Below are 25,021 nucleotides of genomic sequence, written 5' to 3'. Positions count from 1 at the left end.
TTCAATTTCATAAATGGATAACAAGATGGTGAAATGGCAGAAGTGAATTTAGCACGAGATAATAGGCATGTTGCGAGAAATTTGAGATATAAAGACACTTACATGATGTGCACAATGTGAATAGCTTAGAGGTGGGGGAATGAGACGTAGAAAGGAAAGCATTAAAAAAAAATTCAGACAAAGTGGAGCAGGCTGCAGGAGTCTAGGAACAGGTAAAAAGCAGGCTGTCAGCAAGGGTGCAGACTGCCCACATTGCCAGCATGGAGGGTATTCTGTCCAGAGAAGCTGCCTGATTTGCTGAGAGCTTTCGTTTTGTTTGATTTACAATGTCAGCCATGATTTGTCATGAACTAACATTAAAATAAAGATCCTCTCTTTTTAGAATAGTGTTGCCCAAGTGCCCCGTGAAGAGTTGGAAAGGATTCAGCGTTATCTACAGACCACTTGCCTTGCTCAGAGGTAGAAAACCTTGTATTTGTTGGCTTTTGAGTTCAGTCAGTTTATGCTGGGGTAATGATGGGAGGGCGAAGGAGCCATTACGTTTATCATCAGTGCCTCTGGGCTAGTGAGGGATTAAAAAAGTAGCTACTTTTGTTGGACATTGTGGGGCTGTGACTTGTCTTGGTGTTAGCATTGTGCCTCGCCTGAACCCGGGCGGTGTTGGGGCTGTGCCTCGCCTGGTGATTTCATGTTTGAATAGACTTGATGAGACAAGATATTTTGAAGGCAGTCTAGCCTTAGACTCGGTCTGCTTATAAAAGTCTCCCTTAAACCTTCGGAGTAATAATTTTTTCTTTTCTTTCAGACACCAAAGATTGTACTCCCTGCTGGACAGGTTCCGTACGACAGTTGCAGCTGACACAGTGAGCCCGTCACCAATCGTGACCTCTCACCCGCTGGATGGGGACAAGCTATCCTCCATGGAATCTATTGTTGTGGATAAAGTGAGAACACTAGGACAGTGGGATTGAGGTTTCCCTTTGGGTCTTTTGAAGATTCGCATTAAATTGAGTGAGAATAGCTGAGGCTGGTTCTGCTCATAGACTGGTTGTTTCCGTTGTGTTGCAGCATCAGTGGATGCTGGTGAGGGTAGACTCAGCAACATTTCTTTTAATGAAAGGTTCCATTTGTTTCTGAAAAAAATTGTCTTTTGTGAACCTTTTTGGATGGAAGCAACTCATGACCTTCAAGAAGGAAGAACTTTTTTACGCAGAGTATAGTGGGTGTCTGGAATTCGCTGCCCAAGTTGGTGGTAGAGACAGAAACTTTAAACTCTTTTTAAAAAGTACCTGGATCTGCATAAAGTGCTGTAAGCTGCCGCGCTATGGGCCGGGTGCAGGAAGGGAGGATTAGAAAGAGCACCTGGGTGTCCTCGGGCTGGCATGGACAAGATGGGCCAAATGGCCGCCTCCTGTACTGTAATTTTTCTGTGGTTCTAAGGTTTTAACAAAATGTCTGGATTTGATGGGGTGAATTGTGAGAGATAGAGAGAGAGTGTTCCCTTGTTGGTGAGTTAGTAATCATAGGCTATTAACCACAAAAGATGAGGAGAGCAGTTCGGAGAAGTGTCTTTGTTCCAAATGTTGATAGACCACAGTGTTTTGTTACAGCTAATGTTTGAGACTATTGCATCTTTTAAGGGAAAAGTGGGTACATATTTGAATTAGAGGAAGATGTAAATATTAATGGTGTGTTTTACAGTGGGATTAGTTTTGGATTGCTCTATCGAAGAGTTAGCACAGACTCCAAGGGCCAAATGGTGTCCTTCTGTGTTGTGAACCTCTACGATCTAACTGCCTTTGGGCAATGATTTCAAACTGTTCTGTGTTGAAGGCATCTGTGAGCACTGACACACTCCTGTGAAATCATTAGCCTAAAACTTATGAAATGACTCATTAGGATTTGAATGTGTTCCACATAAAGAATTGCTGGCACAGGTAAGTTCCTTACATGGAAATGAAACCTGGCCGGCCTCCTGTACAAAGTAACCTGAGATGTAATGATTTTCAGGGCGATCCATAAACCCATTATTCTCATTAGGTGTCAGCTGTGGCTCAGTGGGTAGCTCTCTTATCTCTGAGTCAGATGGTTGAGTTCAAGTCCCATCCCAGACTTGAGCACAAAAATCAAGCTTGACAATTCAGTGCAGTACTGAAGGAGTGGTGCACTGTCAGAGGTACCATCTTCAGATGAGAAGTTAAGCCAAGGCCCTGCCTACTATCTCGGCTGGACGTATTTCAAAGAAAATAGGGGAGTTATCCTGGCCAATATTTATCCACCAGTCAATGACATAAAAATAGATTATCTGCTTATTATCACATTGCTGTTTATGGGAGGTTTCTGTGCTCAAATTGGCAGCTGCATTTCCTGCATTACAACAGTGACAATATTTCAAAAAGTACTTCACTGGCCTTAGAGTGCTTTAAGATATCCAGTGGTTATGAAAGATGTTGTATAAATACAACTCTTTTTTTTAAAGTACAGTAGAGATAGTGACTGCAGTACTACAGAAGTTCACTTAACAAAGCATCATGATATGAGCAGCAAGTAGGCTCTTTCTCCAGAGTAGTAAATATGTAGAGTATCAGTCTGACCTCTCCTTGTGTACTTTTTGGTGCCATTAGACAGAATGATTTGGGACTCCTTTCCTATCTTGCTGATTCAGGGAAAATAGCATAGGATTTGAGGGAGGGGAGAGCTGGAGATTCTCAAGGGGCAAAAAAAAAATCCTTTTTGCAAAGATTGCTTATCCTCCATTTCCCCTATCCTTTGTACCAAAGATCTATTAATTTTCAGCCTTCTGTAAGCAGCCAAGAGCAGCAAGTTAACCTTTAGAATGGTTACAGCACAGAAGGAGGCCATTTGGCCCTCTGTGTCTGTGCTGGCCCTCGACTGTAATATTGGAAAGTTCTTAAGTTACCTCTGATAACAGTGAACAAGAATTATGTGGTGGTAAGGAATACTTCCTTCTATGATCAGATTCGAAGTCCCTGTAAAGTTAAATATGCTCATTCTGTTTTCCTGTGTTACAGGACTGGTATGTGTCACTTATTAAATGGCAGTGCTGCAGCAAGTTAAATACTGCTTTAATGGAGTGCACAGAATTACTTGATAAACTTCCTGAAGATGACCTCCGCTCTGTCATGACAACTAAGGTAATGGCTTGTTCAGGCTGTGCAAGATTAGTATTCCTGTTTCTTTCTTTTACCACCCATACACATGGGGAATTGAGCACAGGTTCAACATTTTGCATTTGTACAGTGCCATATAGCAAAAAGCTGAATTGCTTCATGGGAGAGTGACAAAAAAATTAATGCTAAGACAGAGATTGAAATATTAGAAGGGGTCAAAAACTTGGTCCAAGAGGTTGATTTTTAGAGGATCCTATAGTAGGAGACCTCCAGTGCCTGTGGGTCACATGCTATCTTCTGCCGTTTCTTCACACTTGGTTGAAAATGTGACTCAGGTTTTGCTGCCAAAATAATGGCAAGTTCAATGGCTCTTATTGTTATTAATGTAAAAATTGTCCAGCAAATTGCAGCAAGGAAGTTGATACCCTGTGGATTGTGAATCTCCACAGATTTCTGGAGAATTTGTGCCTTTCGACCTTAACCTGCCTGGAATACAGCAGTTAGAGGCTTGTGGAAGGGCACTACACATTTGTTTGAGTGCCTTTATCAACATCCCACTTCTAAGCCGAGAGTTGGCTGAAAAGTAACATGGCAATAGCAAAGGACTGATTGGTGTATCCATGGTACCATTTTTGAACATTGGTTGAAATTCTCAAATGTGTTGTTTATCTGTGCTTTTTCAGGAGTTCAACTTGAACCTTTTGATGCCCTGCTTGGCTTTGGGTTTGCACGGAATCTCTGCAGACCAGACCAGTGTGCTGTTTGAAACCGCCAGGAAAGTTACCTTGGATCATGTGGCATTCCATGTCCAGCATCTTCCCAGCAACCATCAAGTGTTCCAAAGGTTGTGTCCTTTGCCCAATTCCTCGTACTGGAATAAGATCGGTGAGCTTTATGGTAAGAGAATCCTGCTGGAATTTGGAGAAATGAAAGCATGAAGTTAAGACATAGAAAAAAAGAATCTGTATGTGCGCAAACATGGAGCACCTTTCGCAATGTTTGAACGTCTGTGTTTTACTGCCAATGAAGTACTTTTGAAGTGTAATCGCTGCTGTGATGTAGAAAATGTGGAAGCCAGTTTGCGCACAGCAAGCTCCCACAAACAACAATGTGATAATGACCAGGAAATCGGCTTGTGATGTTGATTGAGGGACGAATATTGGCTAGGATAGATATGATAGCTCCCCACTCCACTTTGAAATAGTACCTTAGGATCTTTGGCATTCACTTGAAAGACAGACAGGTTTAACATCTCATCCAAAAGATGGTACCTCTGACAATGCACCGCTCTCTCAGTAATGAAGTGTCAGCCTAGATGTCTGAAGTGGGACTTGAACCCACAAACCTTCTGAATCATTAGGCGAGAGTGTAGCCAACTGAGCCACGGCTGAGACTTGCAGAAACAAACAAGAACAAAATAGTCTCACGCACACCAAAATCAGAAAAATGTTATAAAGCCTTTCCAAGAGACGGGGAAAAACAATTGAAACTAAGGATGAGAGTGACACAAAACACATTGGAGAGTGAAAAGTGGAGTAGGAGAGCATTTCTAGAAAGAGAGACAATTAGTTCTTTTGTTCGTAGTTACAGAATTGTTACAGTGCAGGAGGTGGCCATTCGCCCTATCGTGTATTCACCGACTCTCCAAATGAGCATCATGATTTAGTGCTATTCTCCTGCTTTTTCCCCCGTACCTTTTAATGTTGTTTCTATTCAAATTATCATCTATTGTCCTCTTGAATGCCTCAATTGAACCTGCCTCCACTACACTTCCAGGCAGTGTATTCCAGACTGGAACCACTCACTGTGTGCAAAAGTTTTTTCTCACATCACATTTGCTTCTTTTGCAAATCACTTTAAATTTGTGCCCCCTTGTTCTCAATCCCTTGACGAGCGAGAACCGTTTCTCTCTATCCAGCCCCCTCATCATTTTGAACACCTCTATCAAGTCTCATCTTAGCCTTCCCCTCTCCAAGGAAAATAGTGCCAATCTCTCTGATCTATCTTCATAACTCAAGTTTCTCATCCCTGGGACCACCATTCTTGTAAATCTCTTCTGCGCTCTCTCCAATGCGATCACATCCTTCCTATAGTGTGGTGCCCAGAACTGTACATAATACTCCAGCTGAGGTCTAACTGGTGTCTTATATAAGCTCAGCATAACCCCCCTACTCTTGTACTCTATGCACCTATTAATAAAGCCCAGGATACTGTATGCTTTATTAACTTCTCTCTCCACCTGTACTGCCACCTTCAATGACCTATGCACATATGCACCCAGGTCTCTTAGCTCCTGCACATCCTTAAGAGTTGTACCCCTTATATTGCCTCTCCATGTTCTTCCTACCAAAATGAATCATCTCTCACTTCTCCGCGTTGAACTTCATCTGCCACGTATCTGCCCACTCCACCAACTTGTCTGTGTTTTTGAAGTTCTGCACTGTCCTCCTCACAATTTACAAAACTTCCAAGTTTTGTATCATCCGCAAACTTTGAAATTGTCCCCTGCACACCAAGATCTAGATCATTAATATTTATTAGGAAAAGCAAAGGTCCCAATACCGATCCCTGGGGAACTCCACTACAAACCTTCCTCCAACCCGAAAAATATCCATTGGCCACTACTCTGTTTCCTATTACTCAGCCAATTTTGTATCCATGTTGCTATTGTCCCTTTTACTCCATGAGCTATAACCTTTCTCACAAGTCTGTTGTGTGGTACTGTATCAAATCATGAAAGTCCACGTCCACCACATTGGCAACATTACCCTCATCAACCCTCTCTGTTAGCTCTTCAAAAAAACTCCAGAAAGTTAGGTAAACACGATTTCCCCTTTAGAAATCCATGCTGGCTCTTCCAAATCAACCTACATTTTTCCATGAGACCAGTAATTCTATGCTGAATAATTTTCTCCAGAAGCTTCCCCACCACTGAAGTTAAACTGACTGGTCTGTAATTGCTGGGCTTGTCCATTCAACCTTTTTTGAACAAGAGCGTAATGTTTGCAGTTCACCAGTCCTCTGGCACCTCCCCTGAGTCTAGGGTAGACTGAAAGATTATGGCCAGTGCTCCTGCAATTTCCATTCTTACTTACTTCAAAATCCTTGGATGCATCTCCTCCGGTCCTGGCCAACTTTAACTTTAAGTACCAAAAGTTTATCCAACACTTTCTTCTTTTCAATTTAGAACCCTTCTAGTGACAGAGTTTCCTCCTCTGTCACTGTGGCCTCGGTGGTATCTGATTCCTTGGTAAAGACAGATACGCAAAGTATTATTTAACAACTCATCCATGCCCCTTGCCTCCATCTGTAAATACCCTTTTTGGAACCTAATCGACCCTACTCCTCATGAGCATCATTGTGGAGGATCAGTTATGCTGTTCATAAGGTTGAATATAAATCCTCTTGGATTGTATAAAAATGTAGGTTTTATTTTGATATTGGCCAGATTGCCTTCTGCTTTTTTTCTTGAAATGGTTGCATTTAAGCCACATGCATTTATTAAGCACTTTGTTTTACAGGAGATACGCTGTTCTACCATTCCGTTATTAGCCTGTGTAATGCAGTTGCCCAGTACCTTCTGTCTCTTCCCAAACTGCCACCATATCTTCAGATTCCTTCTGACAGTGAGGCTGATATTGCCAGGTTCATGGTCTTGTCTCTAGAGGTAAGAATTGGTAAACTTTCAACAAGGAGACTTAACATTGGCTCCATTGATCCAAGGAGTACATTGACTTTTGACTTTGTTTGTAAGTTGAGTTTTCTGGTATGAATGCCACAATTGTGTAGTGAGTGGCTGCAGGCAGACTTCCATTTTATGTTCCCAGGTGCACTTTTCATGTAAACTTGCTTTGTTGAAACCAATGTTTTTGGGGCCTTGAGATCCATCTGGTTTATTGCAAGGCCTTACCTCACAACATGCCACTGTATTTGTTGCTCTCGTTTCCTCTTGCATGTGCAAGAGGGCTACCGCGGGACTCTAAAGGTTGCCTGTGGTTAGGGGGTCTTCATTATTTCCACCCCACCCACCACCCCCACAAAGAAAAGCGTTCTATTTTAATTTGAAAGCCAGCGACTCCATTAAGATTAGCATCACATTGACGGCTGATAGGATTACCTGGAACAGCGGCTGCTGACTTCAATGTCATAAACCGCTATGGGCTCCTTAACTGAGAGGCTACAGGGAAAGTTTTGCCAAGCTCCCTGCTGTCTGCGGCAGGGTGAGCGCTTGGAGGAAGAAAATGTTTATGAAATGACACACTCAGCTGAACGATCAGCTTTTATAGCACAAGTTGATTTTTTGCCTGCAGACCCAGTCAGCGATGAATGATGCTGAAAAGAAAAGGGGGGGTGGTGGTGGGGGGGAGCACAATGAGGTGAAACAGCAAATCAGCAGCACAAAATAAATTGAGGGCTTGCAATTATCTGCCAGCTTCAGGTGGAGAGCTCACATTTGTGTCAGATCTTCCCGACTCCACTTCGTGTGTGCCTGTGTCTTATTGTATGTGCATCTTTATCTTCTTACTCATTCGTTCTTGGCGTGTGGGCTTTGGTAGCAAGCCCGCCACCTCAAGGGCAGTTAGGAATGAGCAATAAATGCTGACCTTGTCATCGACACTCACATCCCCGAATAAGTAATAAAATAAAAAAAATGGCAGATTTCCTTCCTTAAAGGATGTTAGTGAGTTTGGGTTTTCCTGCAACCTGACAGCTTCGCAGTCACTTTTACTGATGGCAGCTTTCTCATTTCCAGATTTTAAGAAAAAAATCTTAATTCAGATTCTCGAACATTCTCTGGATTATTGGCCCAGTAACACAGTCTGTGTGGTTGTGTGCGTGCGTGTGTTGATCTGTATGTATATGTAAGGGTAAATAGTTCATATTTGGTTTATGACAATACACCAACTGATATAAATTTACATAGTATATACAGCACAGAAACAGACCATTTAGCCTAACCAGTCTGTTTTTTTTATTAACTTGTATTTATGTAACACCTTTAATGTAGATAATGGATCTAAGCAATCTAACACAGAAGGCAAATAGCCATGGAGTGAAGTTTAGGGATGAATTTTCAAGGATTTGCTTTAGTCAGCTGTACGGCTAACACAGGGTCTGATTTTTTTCAGTGCATTTTTAGAAATGGAGTTAACCACGGATAGCTGCGTTTATTTTAACTTGGTACAGTAAATGGTTTAATGTTTGAAATAATTGGAGCCGTGTGTGTCAGAACATTTTGCCAAGGGTTTTACTTGGATCAAATTTCTACTGAGCACTGTTATTACTGAGAAAGAGACAAAGAAAATCTGCGAATACTGGAAATCTGAAACAACAGAAAATGCTGCAATTACACAGTAGATCAGTCAACTTCCAGAAATAGGAAGGGTAGGTGAATGGACTTTACTCGAACTTTTGACCCACAGATGCTGTTGGACCCGCTACATTCCAGCAATGCAGGCAGGTAATGCTGATAGGGTTAGATGGAGAGGGAGTAGGAGGAAGCTCATGTGGAGCATAAACATCAGCACAGACCAGATGAACTAAATGACCTGTTGGGGGTGTGGTACGTTCTCTAATTCTGTACTCTCGTTGCTATAATAGTTGTGTGCTTTTAACTCTGCACATTTAACTTCGCATTGTCATTCAGGCGCTGTGCTGGCAGTTGATGCACGATCAAGTTCCTCTAAGTCTGGACCTGCAAGCTACTCTGGATTGTTGCTGCTTAGTTCTGCAGCAGCCTGGCATTTGGAACTTGCTGGCCTCTGCGGCCTATGTAACTCAAGCCTGCTCGATTATCAACTGCATCCGGTTCATCATCGAAGCAAGTAAGGTTTTTTTTTTTCATTGGTAAGAGAAATTAAGTAAAAAAAAAATATATATTCCTTTTTTGTGTGGCCGTCTGAGTGAAAGATATCGCTGCTATGTGAGGAGACCGTTTTCCATTTGATGCTTTGCCACAGTTGCACATTCTCTAACATCAAGTACTCCCAGGTCAGATGTTGCATATTTTATGAAACTGACGGATAGGGAAAGAACCTTCTGGGAGAAGCAAAAAAAAAAAACACGGAAAATTCTGGAAAATTTCTCTCCGATCCCAACAGACGATCAAAACCAGTTTGGACCAAACGTTATCTGTAGAGACACTTACCTTCTATATTGATGTACCTCTGGTCTAGCTTCCCCTTGAAGGCACGTAGAGAGTCAGCACCAGCAGTATGTTCGAGGTGTGTGCCTCTCTGGAACTGGAGGTGGGGCAAGAAGCCCTCTGCCTGAATTGAGCGCTTGCTACAGTGCTGGTGTACTAACCTTTCAGTTCACAGAAGGAGGCCATTCGGCCCATCAAGTATATTGTGGTTCTCCCTGGGCCAATCTGGTCAGTCCCATTTCCCTGTTCTATTCCTGTAGCCCTACAAATTTGTTTCCTCCAAGTGTCCATCTATTTTCCTTTTGGAATCATTTATCGTCATCTACCATTCTTGTGGGCAGCGAGTTCTGGGTTATTTCCACTTGCTGCATTAAAAAAAAAGTTTGTGTTCACATTCTTCACGGATCTCTTGCCCAAGACCTTAACCTGTGTCCCCCTAATCCTTGTGCTGTCAGCTCCTGGGAACAGTTTTTCCTTGTCAACCTTATGCAAACCTGTCATAATCTTGTGCACTTCTATCAAATGTCCCTCGGTCTCTGATGCTGCTTTGTTTGCATGTGCTTGCCAAATCAGTGCTAAAGGAAGGGCAGGTTTGTGCTGAGAGTCTCTGAACCAGATTGATAATATCCAGAAGCATCTTGCATGAGCCACTTGGACCCAACAGGTAGATTTCTACCACAACAGGCTGGGCTGGAGATACACTCAGGCCCTTGAAGTAAACTGTTGATTACAGTCTGAAGGATTGTACAGTTATTAATGAAGAAACTATGCTTCAAGTCAAAGGCTTTCAAAACGTTACTGTGTTTTTGCTGAGACTTCTGCATTTTTCTCTGTTAACTTAGGAGCAACTGTGGTAATAAGTGCTTATTTCAGTGATAGTCCTGCTATCTTTGTACAAGCTGATACTATTTTTCAAAACTGAGGATAACGGGGGTTCCTTGGACTGTCAGAATTTGCATTGAGTCTATAATGCCATTTGGCTGGACTGGTTTATGCTTCACATGAGCCTTCTAACCCTCTTCATCTAACCCTGTCAGCATTTACATGGGGTCCCTCGGAAGTGTTAACATTTGCAAGAGATCTTCAGATGTGTGTCCATGTCTGTAAGAGACCCCCAGGAGTGTGTCAGCATTTCCAAAAGGCTCCTGCATATATTTGAAAGCCTGTAGCTCAAATATGTTATTCAATCAGAATTTCTATAATGATGTGTTAAGCAAACATCCAGTTTATTTTTTCACAAAGTAATTGTTTACACTGTTCATTGGACAGTATTTTTCATTTGAAGAAAATAGTTCAGTGGAATGAAAAATCTCAATCCTGAAGAATTTGTTTAAAAATGCTGAGTGCAGTGACTGTACCTCTTGGGCGCTTTCTGGCTTTCCATGCTTGTGATTCATGCTCTGTTTATTTCAGTGGCGGTTGAACCGGGAGAGCAGCTGCTGCTTCATGAGGAGGGGAGCAAATTAAATACTGATGGAGCTGTTGTTGAGGATGAAGAAAGTGCAAATGTGTCTGAGCGTAAGTAGATTTGGCTTCACTTTGGTCCCTTGGGGCACACCAGAAACAAACTCCAATTATCCTAGCAGCCTGCTGACATTCGAAAGTGGAAGTGAAGCCAAATTTTTATCTCCTGTAATTCTGGGGAGTATTGATCCCATCTGCTATGGAGCTGTAGAAGTTTACAGCAGAAAAGGAGGCCGTTCAGCCTACTGTATCTGTGCAGTTCTTTACCCCCAAAACTAAAGTTGCTAATCTGTTCTTTCCCCCTCGTCTTGTCTTTTGCTTCAAATATTTAGCCATCTTTTTCTTAAACTGTGTAAAAGTTTCTGCCTCAACCACTCCAATGGCAAAACATTCCTTGCTCCCCTGTGTAACAGAATTTCTCCATAAGCCTTTTCTTGCTCTCGTTGTAAATTAGTGACTCCTCAACACTGACTTCTCAGCCAGTCTTATCAAAGCTCTTCATAATTAAAAAAACCCCAAAATCTCGTCTCAACTTCAGTGGGGCTGGTCTCAGCATCTTGTGTCTTCCCATTACTGTACGTGGCATCATCCTGATGAATGGATGCTGAATGCTATGGCTTTAAAGCCCCTTCTATAATGGGGTTCCCAAACTTGCACACATTACTCCAACTGGGTCTAAGCAATGTATAAGTAGCTTCGTCACTACCATTAAACACCAACTCATAGGATCAGAATAATGCAGCACAGAAGGAGGCCCGTTGACCCATCAAGACTGTGCCGGCTTCTTCAAAAAAAAATCCCGTTAGTCCCAATCTCATCTATCTTCTATATCTGTGCAGTATTTTCTCCTTCAAGTATTTATCCAGACCCCTTCTGAAGACTGCCAATTGAATCTGTATCCAACAATTTATCAGGCAGTGGATTCCAAATTTCCTAATCATTTGAGCAGAAATAAATTTTCCCCATGGCGTGCCTAGTTCTTCAATAAAACCCAAACTTCCTGTTGCCTTTACTTACTGTGCTCTCACTTTGTGTTTTCAACCCATTCCCACCCTTCAATGTCTTTCATTCATCGTGGATTCCTGTTCTGGTGACTGTGGTAATCACAAACATTGAGATTAATTTAATCTCAGAGCAACCAATTTGCCCACATTATAACCTCATAAGCGAAGTGCACCAGCCAATCTTGACTACTGTCTCACAAAAGAAGGAACTTTATTTGCATTGCATCCTTCATGACCTCAATGTCAGAAAGTGCTAGACAACCAATTGGTATCTGGCAGCTCACAACAAGCTCCTCCAATGCAGCAATGAGATGATCTGTTCTCATGATGTTGCTTGAGGAAAAGTGTTAGCCAGTACACCAGGAGAACCACCTTGCTCTTTGAATAGTGCAGTGAGATCTATTGCATTCATGTGAACAGGCAAATAGAATCTTAGACCAGGATTTTCAGAATGGCGGAGTTTCCCTTCTTGCCCTCTGAAGAGTTGGAGGAAGTCCCACCTCAGAGGGCTACTGGCCAATCTGATTGGCCTGCAGATCTCTAGTCCCTGCAGCGCTAGATGCTGCAATGGACAGGAATGGGACTGCAAGGAGTCCCCAGAGCTTAGGATGAGGTATGTTTTATGATTCTCAGGGTGGGGAGGGGAGGTGAGGTGAGGCCTGGGGAGGGGAGATGGTGGAGAATGCGTTTTGGGGGGGTGGGGGGCATCAGGTCCTGAGGTTACCGGATCTTAGGTGAATGTGGGGAGGCCGAAGTTAAAAGGGGGCACCCGCCTCCCCCTCTTCCAGTTTTCCCCCATACCTGGGAACTCCTGCCAGCCTAAAAATTGAGACTGGGTGGGAAACGGCCATTACGTGGTCTATAATTGGCCACTTAAGGGCCTCAATTAGGACAAGGTCGGGCAGGCTATGCTAGGTCATGTTGGCTCCAGTGTAAAATTGCAGAGAGTTCAGGGTGAGTGGGAACCCAATGGGGAGACCATCTGAAGAATGTTTTGCTCACCCCTTGCCTACAAACTGCCAGTGGGGAAGTGTAAAATTCAGACCTTTGTTTAATACCTCAACCAAAAGCTGGCACCTCTGATATTGCAACAATTCCTTAGTATGAGGTTTTGATGTAGGCTATGTGCTGAAGTTCTTGAATTAAGGGCAGGCAGTGGCGCAGTGGTATTGTCACTGGACTGGTAATCCAGAGGCCTAGGTTAATGCTCTGGGGATCCAGGTTTGAATCCCACCATGGCAGATGGTGGAATTTGAATTCAATAAATATCTGGAAATAAAAGTCTAATGATGACCATGAAACTGTTGTCGATTGTCGTAAAAACCCACCTGGTTCACTAATGTCCTTTAGGAAAGAAAATCTGCTGTCCTCACCTGGTCTGGTGTACATGTGACTGCAGACCCACAGCATTGTGGTTGACTCTTAATTGCCCTTGTTCAGAGGACATTTAGTGATGGGCAATAAATGCTGGCCTAGCCAGCGACAGCCACCTCCCCCAAGCAGATAAAAAAAAATTAAGTTTGAACCCATGCCCTTTTGCTAAGAAATGGGTCAATTACCAAAAGAGGCAGCAGCTTTCTTTTAGTAGAAGATTTATTTTAAAGTGATGCTTCAGGACAAAGGCAAAATAAATTTCTTCAGAAGAAATTGACAAAGATCAGTTTAAATCTCTCAGCCTGCAAATTCAAATGAAGACGTTTGCTTGCACCCTGGTCACTACATCAAAGCCAAGTTATGTGAAATATTTTGAAATGTTCCTGAAAGATCTGTAAAGCCGATAAATAAATGCAAGCCTGTCTCTCTTCTGGCTAACATTTTCATTTTCGACTGATTTTCTACTTGAGTTGGAACCGTTGAGCTGTAGTAGTTTTGGTTTGTGGTTATTATTGAGGTTATGGTGTTTTACCCCTTTTACTTTCTTCCTTTTAGGATCCAAGTGCATTGCAAAGGCCTGTAATGTGATGACTGAAATGGTGGAGTGTCTCCAATCTATTCTGTCCTTCGGCCATGCCAGCAACACACGAATCCCAGCGTTTCTGAACACGACACTCAGGAATATTGGTATTAGCTTAGCCCGACTGCCTCTGGTTAACAGCTACACCCGTACCCCTCCATTGGTGAGTATGGGTAACTTAATTGTCCTTCCTGGGCTTGAAACATTCATCTGAAGAAGCCTGAAGTCTGGTTGATCAGGAAGTTGTTGCAATATTAAAATACTGACAGGGTAGACACTGAGGTTGTTTCCTTTGGCTGGGGAATCATGAACATGTGACAGTCTCAGGATAAGGATCATGTGGGACTGAGATGAGGAGAAACCCCTTCACTCAAAGGGCTGTGAATCTTTGGAATTCTCGAATCCAGAGATACTGCTTCATTGGATATATTCAAGGCTGGGATACACAGATTTTTGCTTTCTTGGAATTGAGGTATATTGGGGAGCAGGTGGGAAAGTCGAGCTAAAGCCGAATATAAGCCATGATATTATTGAATAGCAGAGCATTCTCAAGCGGCTGTGTGGTCGACTGCTCCTCTTATTTCTTATGCTTCTTCTTAAAAGGATTTGCAAATCAATAGTACTTCACATGTAGATGACAGATCAATTTTTGTTTTTCATTAGGTAAACTATGGAGGCATTTCCTGCTTCAGATAAATGTGTCTACTGAGATTTGACTACCAAGTTGCGTTTCCTCAGTTTTTCATTAGTTTGTAAGGAACATATCTTTTTATTTCTGTTGGAATGTTGTCAAGAACTTTTTTTATTTTCTGTTGGACTGTGGATTTAAATTACAATGGCTGCAGTTTTAAAGACATGCCCACTGGAACAGGATGAGAGATGTATACAATGTCTTAGTCCTGGAACAGAGTGTGCCATGAAAGACAGGATGGTGCCAGAAAGAAGCCCTGGACCAAGGGAGCTGCCTGGCTCCTGACCAGGTGACCAAGTTTTGTGTTAGGGTAATGCAGCAGATTAGCTCCTAGCCTGAAAGGAACAAGACCTAAAACTTCATGCTCCTGTGGGTGGAAGAGTCCAGTAATTCCACAATAATAGCTAGCTGGCTTTTTCTCCTCATATCTTTATAACGTGCCCACTCTCTGAAAACCCCTATCAAGAGGTAAAGAGGAAAATCACTGTTGGAGACATTGAAAGGCAACTGCTTAACCAGTGAACTAAATACAGAAAGTGCTGGAAGACCACATTGTGTCTTCAACAAGAATTGAAAGGAATTTGGAAGACATCGATCAAAATTATCCCATTGAATCCTATACTCTGGAATTGGTGCTATTGAACTGTTTTATCCCATCCTTAAAATCAACGTTTTTTTATGTGTCTTATGTGTGTTTATGTACAGGGGTTTAAGAAGGGGCAGAGTTTAAGTTATAGAGTTAGAAGTTAGCAGTTCATATTTCTTTCTTTTGCCACTAGTTAAAGACAATTTGTTCAATAAACAGTTATTTACTTATTAAGTTTACAAACCTGGTGCTCACATTCTGTTAACCTAAATTAAACAGGTAGAATTCGAGCAGTCTGGTGGTTTGGTCAAACATTTCACATTTGTTGTGGTTCGGGGAACAGTGGGGCTCGATATTACAGCGCACTAACCCCAGTGAGTTGCGACAAGTTTTTTAGTTAAATGTTCTCATAACTCATTGTACATTGCCTTTGGAGAACTTGCCTGATGGAATCTATTCTGGAGTATATTCTGATGGGGTAAATTCTGGGAATAAATAATGGAAAATAAGGAGATGACAGATGAATTGAATTGGTATTTTGCATCATTCTTCACTATAGAGGACACAAGTAACATGCCAGAAATAGCTGAGAGTCAGGAAATGGAAGGGAGGGAGGGACTCAGGAAAATTACAATCACCAGAGAAGTGCTATTGAGTAAATTGATGGAGCTGCGGGCTGACAAACCCCCAGGTCCTGTTGGACTTCATCCTCTGTTCTTGACAGAAGTGGCTATTGAGATAGTTGATGTGTTGGTTTCAATTTTCCAAAACTCCCTGGATTCGGGTAAGGTTCATTAGATTAGAAAATAACAAATGTAACTCCTTTATTCAAAGGTAGGGGGGAGGCTGAAAGCAGGAAACTTCAGGCCAGTTAGCTTAACATCTGTCACAGGGAAAATGTTAGAAGATATTATTAAAGATGTTAAAGCAGGGCACTTTAAAAAAAATGTCCAAGGTAATCAGGCAAAGTCAACATGGTTTTGTGAAAGGGAAATCATGATTAACCAACTTATTGGAGTTCTTTGAAGGAATCACATATGCTGTGGGTAAAGAGAACCTGATGAATGTACTATACATAGATTTCCAGAAGGCACTTGATAAAGTGCCACATCAAAGGTTATTGCAGAAAATAAATGCTCATGGTGTTGGGGAGTAACATTGGCGTGGATAGAAGATTAGCTAGCTAACAGGAAACGGAGGGCAGCTATAAATGGGTCTTTTTTGGCTGGTGGGGTGTAACGAGTGGTATGCTGGGCCCTCAACTTTTTACAATTTATATGAATGACTTGGATGAAGGGACTGAAGGTATGTTGTTAAATTTGCTGATGATACAAAGATAGGTAGGAAACTAAGTTGTGAAGATGACATAAGGTTACAAAGTGACATAGGTTAAATGAGTTAAGATCTGGCAACAGGAGTGTAATGTAGGAAAATGTGAAATTGTCCATTTTGGCAGGAAGAATAAAAAAAAGCTTATTATCTAAATGGAGAGAGGGATCTGGGTGTCCCAGTGTATGAATCACAAAAGGCTACTATGCATGTACAGCAAGTAATTAGGAAAGCTAATAGAATGTTATTGTTTATTGTGAGGGGAATTGACTACAAAAGTAGGGAGAATTTGCTCAGTTACACAGGGCACTGGGGCGATCACATCTGGAGTATGTGTATAATATTGGCCTCCTTATTTAAGGAAGGATGTAAATATGTTGGAAGCAGATCAGAAAATGTTTACCAGGCTAATACCAGGAATGGGTGGGTTGTCTTATGAGGAAAAGTTGGACAGGTTAGGCTTATATCCATTGGAGTTTAGGAGAGTAAGTGGTGACTTGATTGAAACCTTTAAGATCCTGAGGGGTCTTGACAGAGAGGATGTGAAGAGAATGTTTCCTCTCGGAGAATCTAGAACTAGTGGTCACAGTTTAAAAATAAGGGGTCACTCAATTAAAACAGATGAGGAGACATTTTTTGAGGATTGAGAGTCTATGGAACTCTCTTCCTCAAAAGGCAGTGGAAACAGACTTTGAATATTTTTAAGGCAGAGCTAGATAGATTCTTGATTAAGAAGTGGTGAAAGGACATCAGCCTAATAAATGTTGGCATTATTTATTCAACCACTAACTTTTGGAAATGAATTCCATATTCTCACTGCTCTCTATCAAGATCTTGCTCCTGCACTCTGTTATAATGCACTCATGTAAATGTAATCTTACATTTGTGGCCTCTGGAAACAGCCCACTTTAAATAGCTATCCTTTCTTAATCTTAGATGCTGCTATCATATTGACCAGTAAGCTGTATCATTCCAACAAATACCCAATTTTTCGAGCCTTTCTTGGTATTTGTGTTTCCTCATACCTGGCAGTGTCCTACTCTAACCTCAGCTCCCTCAATCTACTCTTCCTTTTAAAGCCTCAGGCTTGGCATGACCTAATCATCACTTCATGCTTTCTCCCTTACCATTTTGATGTCCTGCACTTTGGACCTTGTATCTTCTCCTTGGATTTTCATTGCATTATGAAGTTGTCTGTTGTCAAATTGTAAAAACCTGATTGATTGTGCTTCGGTATGTTAATTTTCTTATCCCACCCCAGTTTAAACTCCTGTGGCTGCTAGGGGCAGAATTTTGCCCTTGGTGGGCGGGCGGACCCCACCGGCTTGGCGCCCGAAACGGGGCCTGCCGCCATTTTGACTGGGCAGGCCAATTAAGGCCCGCCCAGCAGCCTGCCCGACAAAAAGTGCTATTCCCCATCTGTCAAACTGCGCTCTTTCACGCATGCGTGCAAAATAGCGCACTGCTCCGAGGCTAAGTGCTGTCTCAGGGAGATTAGTGACAGGTTAAAAAGCTCTAAAAATAGAAAAATAAAAACATATTAACATGTTCCCCTCATGTGACAATGTCACACGAGATGGGAAATGTTAATAAGAAGCACTGAAACTTTATTAAAGTTTTAAAAACGGACATGAAACCTCATCCCGCCAGTGGATGAGTTTTCATGTTTTATCAGAAGCTCTCTGGGGCTCCTGGCCTGCCCGCCAGCCTTCAGGTTGGACGGGCAGGGTCTTTAATGATCTTAATTATCCTGTCAGTGGCCTCAGTTGGCCATTGACAGGTCGGCGGGTGGACAGGTGATTTCGCTTTCCGCCAGCCTTCTTCAATATTTAAATGGACCAGGATGACGTTGGGGGTTAGTCCAACAAGCAACAAAAAATGATCATTGATCTAATTGCTTGTGAAACTGCAAAGGAAGGGTCTGTGTTTCTCACATCTTGAACATCATTTAATCTGGGTCAAGATTTACAGATCAAATAAGCAATTTTGAATTTGCACATAATGAAGTTTGTGACATGCAAAGATTATTCCCTCTCGATTAACTCACAATCAACTTTCCTCAGGTGTGGAAGTTGGGATGGTCACCACAAGCCGGGGGTGAATTCCGTACAACACTTCCTGAAATCCCAGTCGAGTTTCTTCAGGAAAAAGAGGTCTTCAAAGAGTTCATCTATAGGATAAACGTCCTTGGTAAGTGGCAAAAACTTAGGAGAAAATTGATCTCGCCTGGATTTTACTGCCTGCTGTTCATTTAGACTCCTAATTTCATAGAAGTTCATGAGAAGTGACTTACTTTATTAATGTACCATTGGGCTGTGGCTTTTGTTGTGCTCTTGTGCCAAATTTTGTAAGCATTGATCGAGATAAAATAAAATGTAGCCTGCTTTAAAGTCAGAAACACCTGCAGTACAACTGGTTTCTTCTGTTTCAGGATGGACAAGCCGCACTCAGTTTGAGGAAACCTGGGCAACCCTTCTTGGTGTGCTTGTGACTCAACCACTAGCGATGGACCAGGAAGAGGAAGTTCCACAAGAGGTACAACCAAGTGGATGTGGAAATTAGAGGCATAGAGTTATGGAGAATTCACGTTTTGGGAATGAAGGAGTTGGTGCTGCACTGAACAGGGTATCTTGGGTTCAGTTCCCCCATTCTTTTGCTCATTCTCCGGCACTTCTGGCTTTCTAATCTCGGCCATGTCTCTGGATGCATGGAGGTCAGACGCTTGGTGAAAATCAGAGGGAGACTGGGTTACGTAGGAACATAGGAAATCAGAGCAGGAGTAGGTCATCCGGCCCCTCAAGCCTGCGCTGCCATTCAATTAGATCATGGCACTGAGGTAGAAGATCAGTTATTTTCCTGCACTATCCTCATATATCCTGATATCTAGAAAAACCTTTTCAATTTCTCATTGATATTGGTAAATTCACATATTTTGCACTCCCACTAAGGGGGCATACTTAAAAGGAGGGTGAGTCAGAACGGGTCATTTTTGGCTCTCAAAACTGGCTGGTTGAGGGTCAGGTGAGATGTAAATTTAAAAAAAAATCTCGAACAGCGCCAGCTCAACTCCAACATACCACTTCTGGGTTTAATGGAGGCAGGACAGGGAATGGGCAGCCAGTTCTAAGAAGCAGATTGACCATTTAAGTATTACAATGAGGTGGGAGCCTCTCATTGAACCCTGTCCAAACTGGTTTCCCAGCTGTTAGGAAATATGGCAGCTCAAAGGAGGCAATAGCAGCTTCAGGGATAAGCTAAATGCCTTTACCGCACTGCTTGTGAGCCAAGGGAGCAGGAGTGCTTCCTCTTAACATGCCAAACTTACCTCCTTCCCTACGATTGCTGCCCCCCCCCCCCCCCCCACTCGCAGTTGGACCTGCCTTGGAATCTGACCCTGACCTAGGATCTGATCATACTGCTGCCCCCTGGATCAGGGATTGGACAGTTCCCCCCCCAAGTCCCGTTTCTGAGGCCTTCTCTAGAGTATTAGCTGCCCAACAGCCTATCAGTCAGACTGACCTCGGGCAGAGGTTTAGTATGATCATCATTCTTCCCCACCACCCAACCCCAATCCAGAACATTCCGTTTGACCTTAAATGGAAGGAGACGTTTTAAAACCTAACTGTCTTGTAAAGTTCCGCATTCATAACAGGTTTCACGTGGTCCATTTGTTAAAGACAGCGTGTAGCACAGCAGGAAGATCATCCTGAGTTGGTTAACCCTCAGCCATGGATAGCAATGATGGTGCTGCAATTGATCTAAATGCCTCCGCTAGGTCACGGAGAGGAAAACCTGCTGGGATTCCTGCTCCGGATTGCCATTCGGCCTCATTGCCACCAAGTCTCAGTGCTTGTCAGACTGAGGTCTATCTGCATTTATAGCAGTCTCGATTAGTAGCTGCACTGTTCCTGTAGCCCTGATTATGGAAAGTAGGGAGATGGCGGACGAATTAAACAGTTATTTTGCTTCGGTCTTCAGTATAGAGAATAAAAGTAACATCCCAGAAGCAGCTGTAATTCAGGAACTGGAAGAGATGGAGGAACTTGGGAAAGTTACAATTATTAGGCATGTGGTATTGAGCGAATTGTTGGGTCTGCCAGCTGACAAATCCCCAGGTCCGATTGTCTTCACTGTTGGGTCATAGAGTTATACAGCACAGAAATAGGCCCTTCGGCCCATCGTGTCCATGCTGGCCGTGAAAGAAGAGGCTAGTGAGATATTTGATGCACTGGTTTTAATTTTCCAAAATTCCCTAGATTTGGGGAAGGTTCCATTAGATTGGAAAATAGCTAATATAACTCCTTTATTCAAAAAAGGGAGAGAGACAGAAAGCAGGAAATTATAGGCCAATTAACCTAACATCTGTCATAGGGAAAATGTTAGAAGATAGTACTAAAGATGTTATAGCAGGGCATCTAGAAAAATTCAAGGCAATCAGGCAGTCAACTTGGTTTTGTGAAAGGGAAATCATGTTTAACCAATTTATTGGAGTTCTCTGAAGGAGTCAAGTGCTGTGGATAAAGGGGAACCAGTATATGTTCTGTACTTAGATTTCCAGAAGGTATTTGATAAAGTGCTACATCAAAGGTTATTGTAGAAAGTAAAAGTTCATGGTATGGGGGGAAATGTATTGGCATGGATAGAAGATTGGCTAGCTAACAGGAAGCAGAGAATTGAGTTTTTTTCTGGCTGGCGAGAGGTGATGAGTGGTGTGTCACAGGGATCAGTGCTGCGGCCTCAACTTTTTACAAATTATGTAAATGACTTGGATGAAGGGACCGAAGGAACGGTGGCTAAATTTGCTGACGATAAAGATAGGTAGGAAAGTAAATTTGAAGAGCACGTAAGGAGGCTACAAAGTGACATAGGTTAAGTGAGTGGGCAAAGGTCTGGTAAAATGGAGTATAACGTGGGCAAATGTGAAACTGTTCATTTTGGCAGGAAGAATAAAAAAGATTATTATTTAAATGGTGAGAGATTGCAGAGCTCTGAGATGCAGAGGGATCTGGGTGTCCTAGTGCCTGGATTACAAAAGGTTAGCATGCAGGTACAACAGGTAATTAGGAAAGCCAATATTATAATTTATTGTGAGGGGAATTGATTATAAAAGTAGGGAGTTTATGCTTCAGTTGTGCTGGGCATTGGTGAGATCACGTCTGGAGTATTACGTACAGTACTGGTCTCCTTATTTAAAGAAAGATATAAATGTATTAGAAGCAGTTCAGAGAAGGTTTACTAGACTAATACCAAGGATGGGCGGGTTGTCTTATGAGGAAAGGTTGGACAGGTTAGGCTTGTATCCATTGGAATTTAGAAGAGTAAGAGGTGACTTAATATAAGGACCCTGAGGGGCTTTGACAGAGTGGGTTTGGAGAGGATGTTTCCTCTTATGGGAGAATCTCGAACTAGGGGTCACTGTTTAAAAATAAGAGTTGGCTATTTTAAGACACAGATAAGGAGAAATGTTTTTCTCTGAGGCTTGAGAGTCTTTGGAACTCTTTTCCTCAAAAGGCAGTGGAAGCAGAGGCTTTGAATAATTTTAAGGCAGAGCTCGATAGATTCTTGATTAACAAGGGGGTGAAAGGTTATTGGAGATAGGCAGGAATGTGGGGTTCAGGTTACATTCAGATCAGCCATGATCTTATTGACTGATGGAGCAGGCTCGAGGGGCTGAGTGGCCTACTCCTGCCCCTAATTCGTATGTTCGTATGATTGTTGCTTAGATTATGCCTGCTTTACTTTGAGCACAGAAGACTGTGAGGTGTTTAAAGATGATGAAAGGAGTTGGTGGGATAGGTAGAGATTAACTGTTTCCTCTGATGGAACACTCAGCAAGAGTTGCCAAAATCTAAATTAGAGCTAGGCTATTTAGGGTTGATGTCAGGAAATGCTGCTTCACATAAATGGCAGTGGAAATCCAGAACTCTTTCCTCCCCAAAAAAGCTGTCGAGGCTGGGGGTCAATTGAAAATTTCAAATAAGATTAGTGGATGTTTCCAGGCAAGGGTTTTGAGGTTTATGAAGCCAAGGTGGGTTGATGCAGCTTAGATACAAATTAGCAATGATCCAATTGATTGGTGAAACACACTTGAGGGGCTGAATGGCTTCCTCCTGTTCCTGTGAGCAGCTGGGCATGTTCACATCTTTGCTAATATTTTCATCATTTGGATGTCTGTTTTGTGCTCTCGTGAAATCCAAACTATTGTGTAACAGCACCCTCTTCATGTTTTTATTAAGGAGGATACGGAGAGGACCCAGATTAATATTCTTGCAGTGCAAGCGATAACGTCCTTGGTGCTAAGTGCTATGTCAATTCCAGTGGCAGGGAATCCAGCCACCAGCAGTCTTGAGCATCAACCCCGTAATAAAGCTCTGAAGGCTCTGGACACAAGGTGAGTTATACATCATGTACTTATCCAGCTATGGACATGACAGAAGTAACCTACCAATTATTTTTTAGCTGTAAAATGTCTGTCTTAGCAACAACTTGGATTTAGATAGTGCTTTTAATGTAGCAAAACTTTCCAAGGTGTTTCCCAGGATTATTTTCAAACACAAGTAGCAGGCCATGAATCTTACACTTTGAAGAGTTCGGCATCTTTCTTGCCTGACTACTTGAACTTTGGCAGGGTTTTAGAACTAATACTTGTTGCACCTGCTGTTATTTTCTCGATGATGCACATTTGATGGCTGAGCTGACACTTTTGATAATCCGGTTCACAGGTTCGGAAGAAAACTTAGTGTCATTCGAGGAATAGTGGAGCGAGAAATCCAAGCAATGGTATCAAAAAGGGACAACATAGCATCCCATTACGCTTATCAGGCATGGGATCCTGTTCCACCCCTCTCCCATTCAACATCTGGTATGTTGCGTTAGTAACTTTCAACCTGCCATTCAGCCATTGTTGGTTTGTTGAATCTCTGTTGACCTCCTTAACTTGTCTGTGGTAGTTTCAGATCAGTTCCAAAGTACCTTTTAAGTGGCGTTTTTGTTCAGCCAAGGACAGTGGTTGGGAAGTGGGAGGCACAGGAAGGAATCATCTCCAATGTATATTCTGTGCTGTTGGACCAAGAACATGCAATCAGATTTTTCTGAAATGCATTGAGTTGCAAGTGAGAGCGCCTGAGGGAGATGAGCAGCTGGACTACATTGTAATGCTCAGTTTTTTTTAAACAGTACTATGTTGTACTCAGCAATGAAATATATGTTGGAATGCTTCCCAACATTTGTCTAAAGTAAATAGAGAGGGTTAAAATTTATCAAACTTGGCTTTAACTTTCTATTTTAATTAATTGTAGAAATACATGGTTTACTGAAACTATTTTTACTCAACTTATCGTGTTTTTTTTTTACTTTATTAAACCTAGGTGTCTTGATAAGCCATGAAAAACTTTTACTGCAGATAAACACAGAACGGGAAATGGGGAACATGGATTATAAACTGGGGCAGGTATAGTAAGAGTGCATTTGAATTTTGGTGTTCGCATGTTATTTTGCAATGGAGAATTTTGCAGCTTGAGCACTACTCTGTTCCTACGCTTTATTTGTATACATGCTTGTTCACAGATGGCAGGAAAGAGGTTGCTGAGTCATGATGTGGTGCAGCAACTCTGCAGTTTCCAAACCCTTCTTTTGTTGACTAGCTCTGTTGTACCAACCGTGATTATCCAATTTAGCAAGAACCAAGAATCAAATCGAGGCTCAGTAATGCATTTAACCACTGACTTCTCGATGGATTTATATGGGGTTTGCAGTTCCGCTGTAAGGCCCACCATTGACACTGATTGCCTAGGCTTATGAGTGTAGAGTGGAAACAGGTGTGGAGGGTTGCTGCTTTATCACAGCACATCTTAGGACTTCCAGAAAAAAAAGAAATAATTGAGGGAAGCATGCTAATACTTGGTAAATGATGCTCTTCAGACTTGATGTTGAATTCAATGAGATGTTTGTCCACTGTGTGCAGGTCTCCATTCATTCTGTTTGGCTGGGTAACAACATAACCCCTTTGAGAGAAGAGGAGTGGGATGAAGATGAAGAAGATGAAAGTGATGTGCCTGCTCCATCCTCACCTCCAACCTCTCCAATTAATTCCAGGTCAGTCTAGAATTGCCACTGACAAGTAATGCATCAATTCTTGTCATTGTGTTAGACAAGTCAGTCTTGCTAAGCCTATTATATCAGACAGTCAGGCTCGCTGAGCCACCTTTGCACAGCTTTAGCAAAAGGGTCAGCACAGCTGTCCTATTATCCAAATGTGCACAGAATACAGGCAAACTCTTCAGAGGGAGAAATGGAGAGCTGGGATTGCAGAGATGGTAAATATGTGCTCTAATAAGTGCAGCAAATCTTTTATTTTGGCCTGTCAGACACCCTGACACACAATCCCATTGCCATCGTTGAGTGTCCAAACCAAACTACTGAAAAATTCACAGGTACAGACTTGTGTTTGCTTGATATTGAATGTGCACTTGCTCTATTTAGGAACTCAATTCCCTAAGCCCAGAGAAGCCCAATTCTCATTGGGGATGGGAGTAGTGCCAGAGGTCTGGAGGATTACAGATGTTAAACTCCTCTTTAAAATAAAAAGAGGAGAGAGATAAACCAGGAAACTCGTTTTCAGATGATACAAAACTTGGAAATGTTGTAACAGACTTGAGGAGGACAGAGACTGGTGAAATGGGTGAACACAGGTGAAATTTAAGGCAGAAGTGTGAAGT

The 25,021-nt window shown here is 42.3% G+C and overlaps 1 protein-coding gene across 5 annotated transcripts in view; it reads left to right on the top strand.

Annotated features, from left to right (window-relative positions):
* The window catches only part of htt (huntingtin), a 232,343-nt gene that overhangs the window by 180,748 nt on the left and 26,574 nt on the right, over nt 1-25,021 (top strand). For all 5 annotated transcript variants that reach the window (XR_005942751.1, XM_041185572.1, XM_041185571.1 and 2 more), the window contains 14 exons: nt 383-459; nt 806-944; nt 3,033-3,155; nt 3,815-4,028; nt 6,653-6,798; nt 8,779-8,956; nt 10,690-10,794; nt 13,674-13,861; nt 18,368-18,494; nt 18,736-18,839; nt 22,541-22,695; nt 23,027-23,166; nt 23,672-23,754; nt 24,268-24,398. Coding sequence is in view for 4 of the 5 variants with exons in the window: in XM_041185572.1 (XP_041041506.1) it covers nt 383-459; nt 806-944; nt 3,033-3,155; nt 3,815-4,028; nt 6,653-6,798; nt 8,779-8,956; nt 10,690-10,794; nt 13,674-13,861; nt 18,368-18,494; nt 18,736-18,839; nt 22,541-22,695; nt 23,027-23,166; nt 23,672-23,754; nt 24,268-24,398 (1,910 nt within the window). In the remaining variant the exon portion in view is untranslated. The remainder of the gene's footprint in view (nt 1-382; nt 460-805; nt 945-3,032; nt 3,156-3,814; nt 4,029-6,652; nt 6,799-8,778; nt 8,957-10,689; nt 10,795-13,673; nt 13,862-18,367; nt 18,495-18,735; nt 18,840-22,540; nt 22,696-23,026; nt 23,167-23,671; nt 23,755-24,267; nt 24,399-25,021) is intronic.

This window comes from Carcharodon carcharias, chromosome 4 (genome assembly GCF_017639515.1).
Source record: "Carcharodon carcharias isolate sCarCar2 chromosome 4, sCarCar2.pri, whole genome shotgun sequence".
Taxonomy (NCBI): Eukaryota; Metazoa; Chordata; class Chondrichthyes; order Lamniformes; family Lamnidae; genus Carcharodon; species Carcharodon carcharias.
Note: the sequence above shows the minus strand (reverse complement) of the source record. Positions and strands in the feature narration are given on the sequence as shown.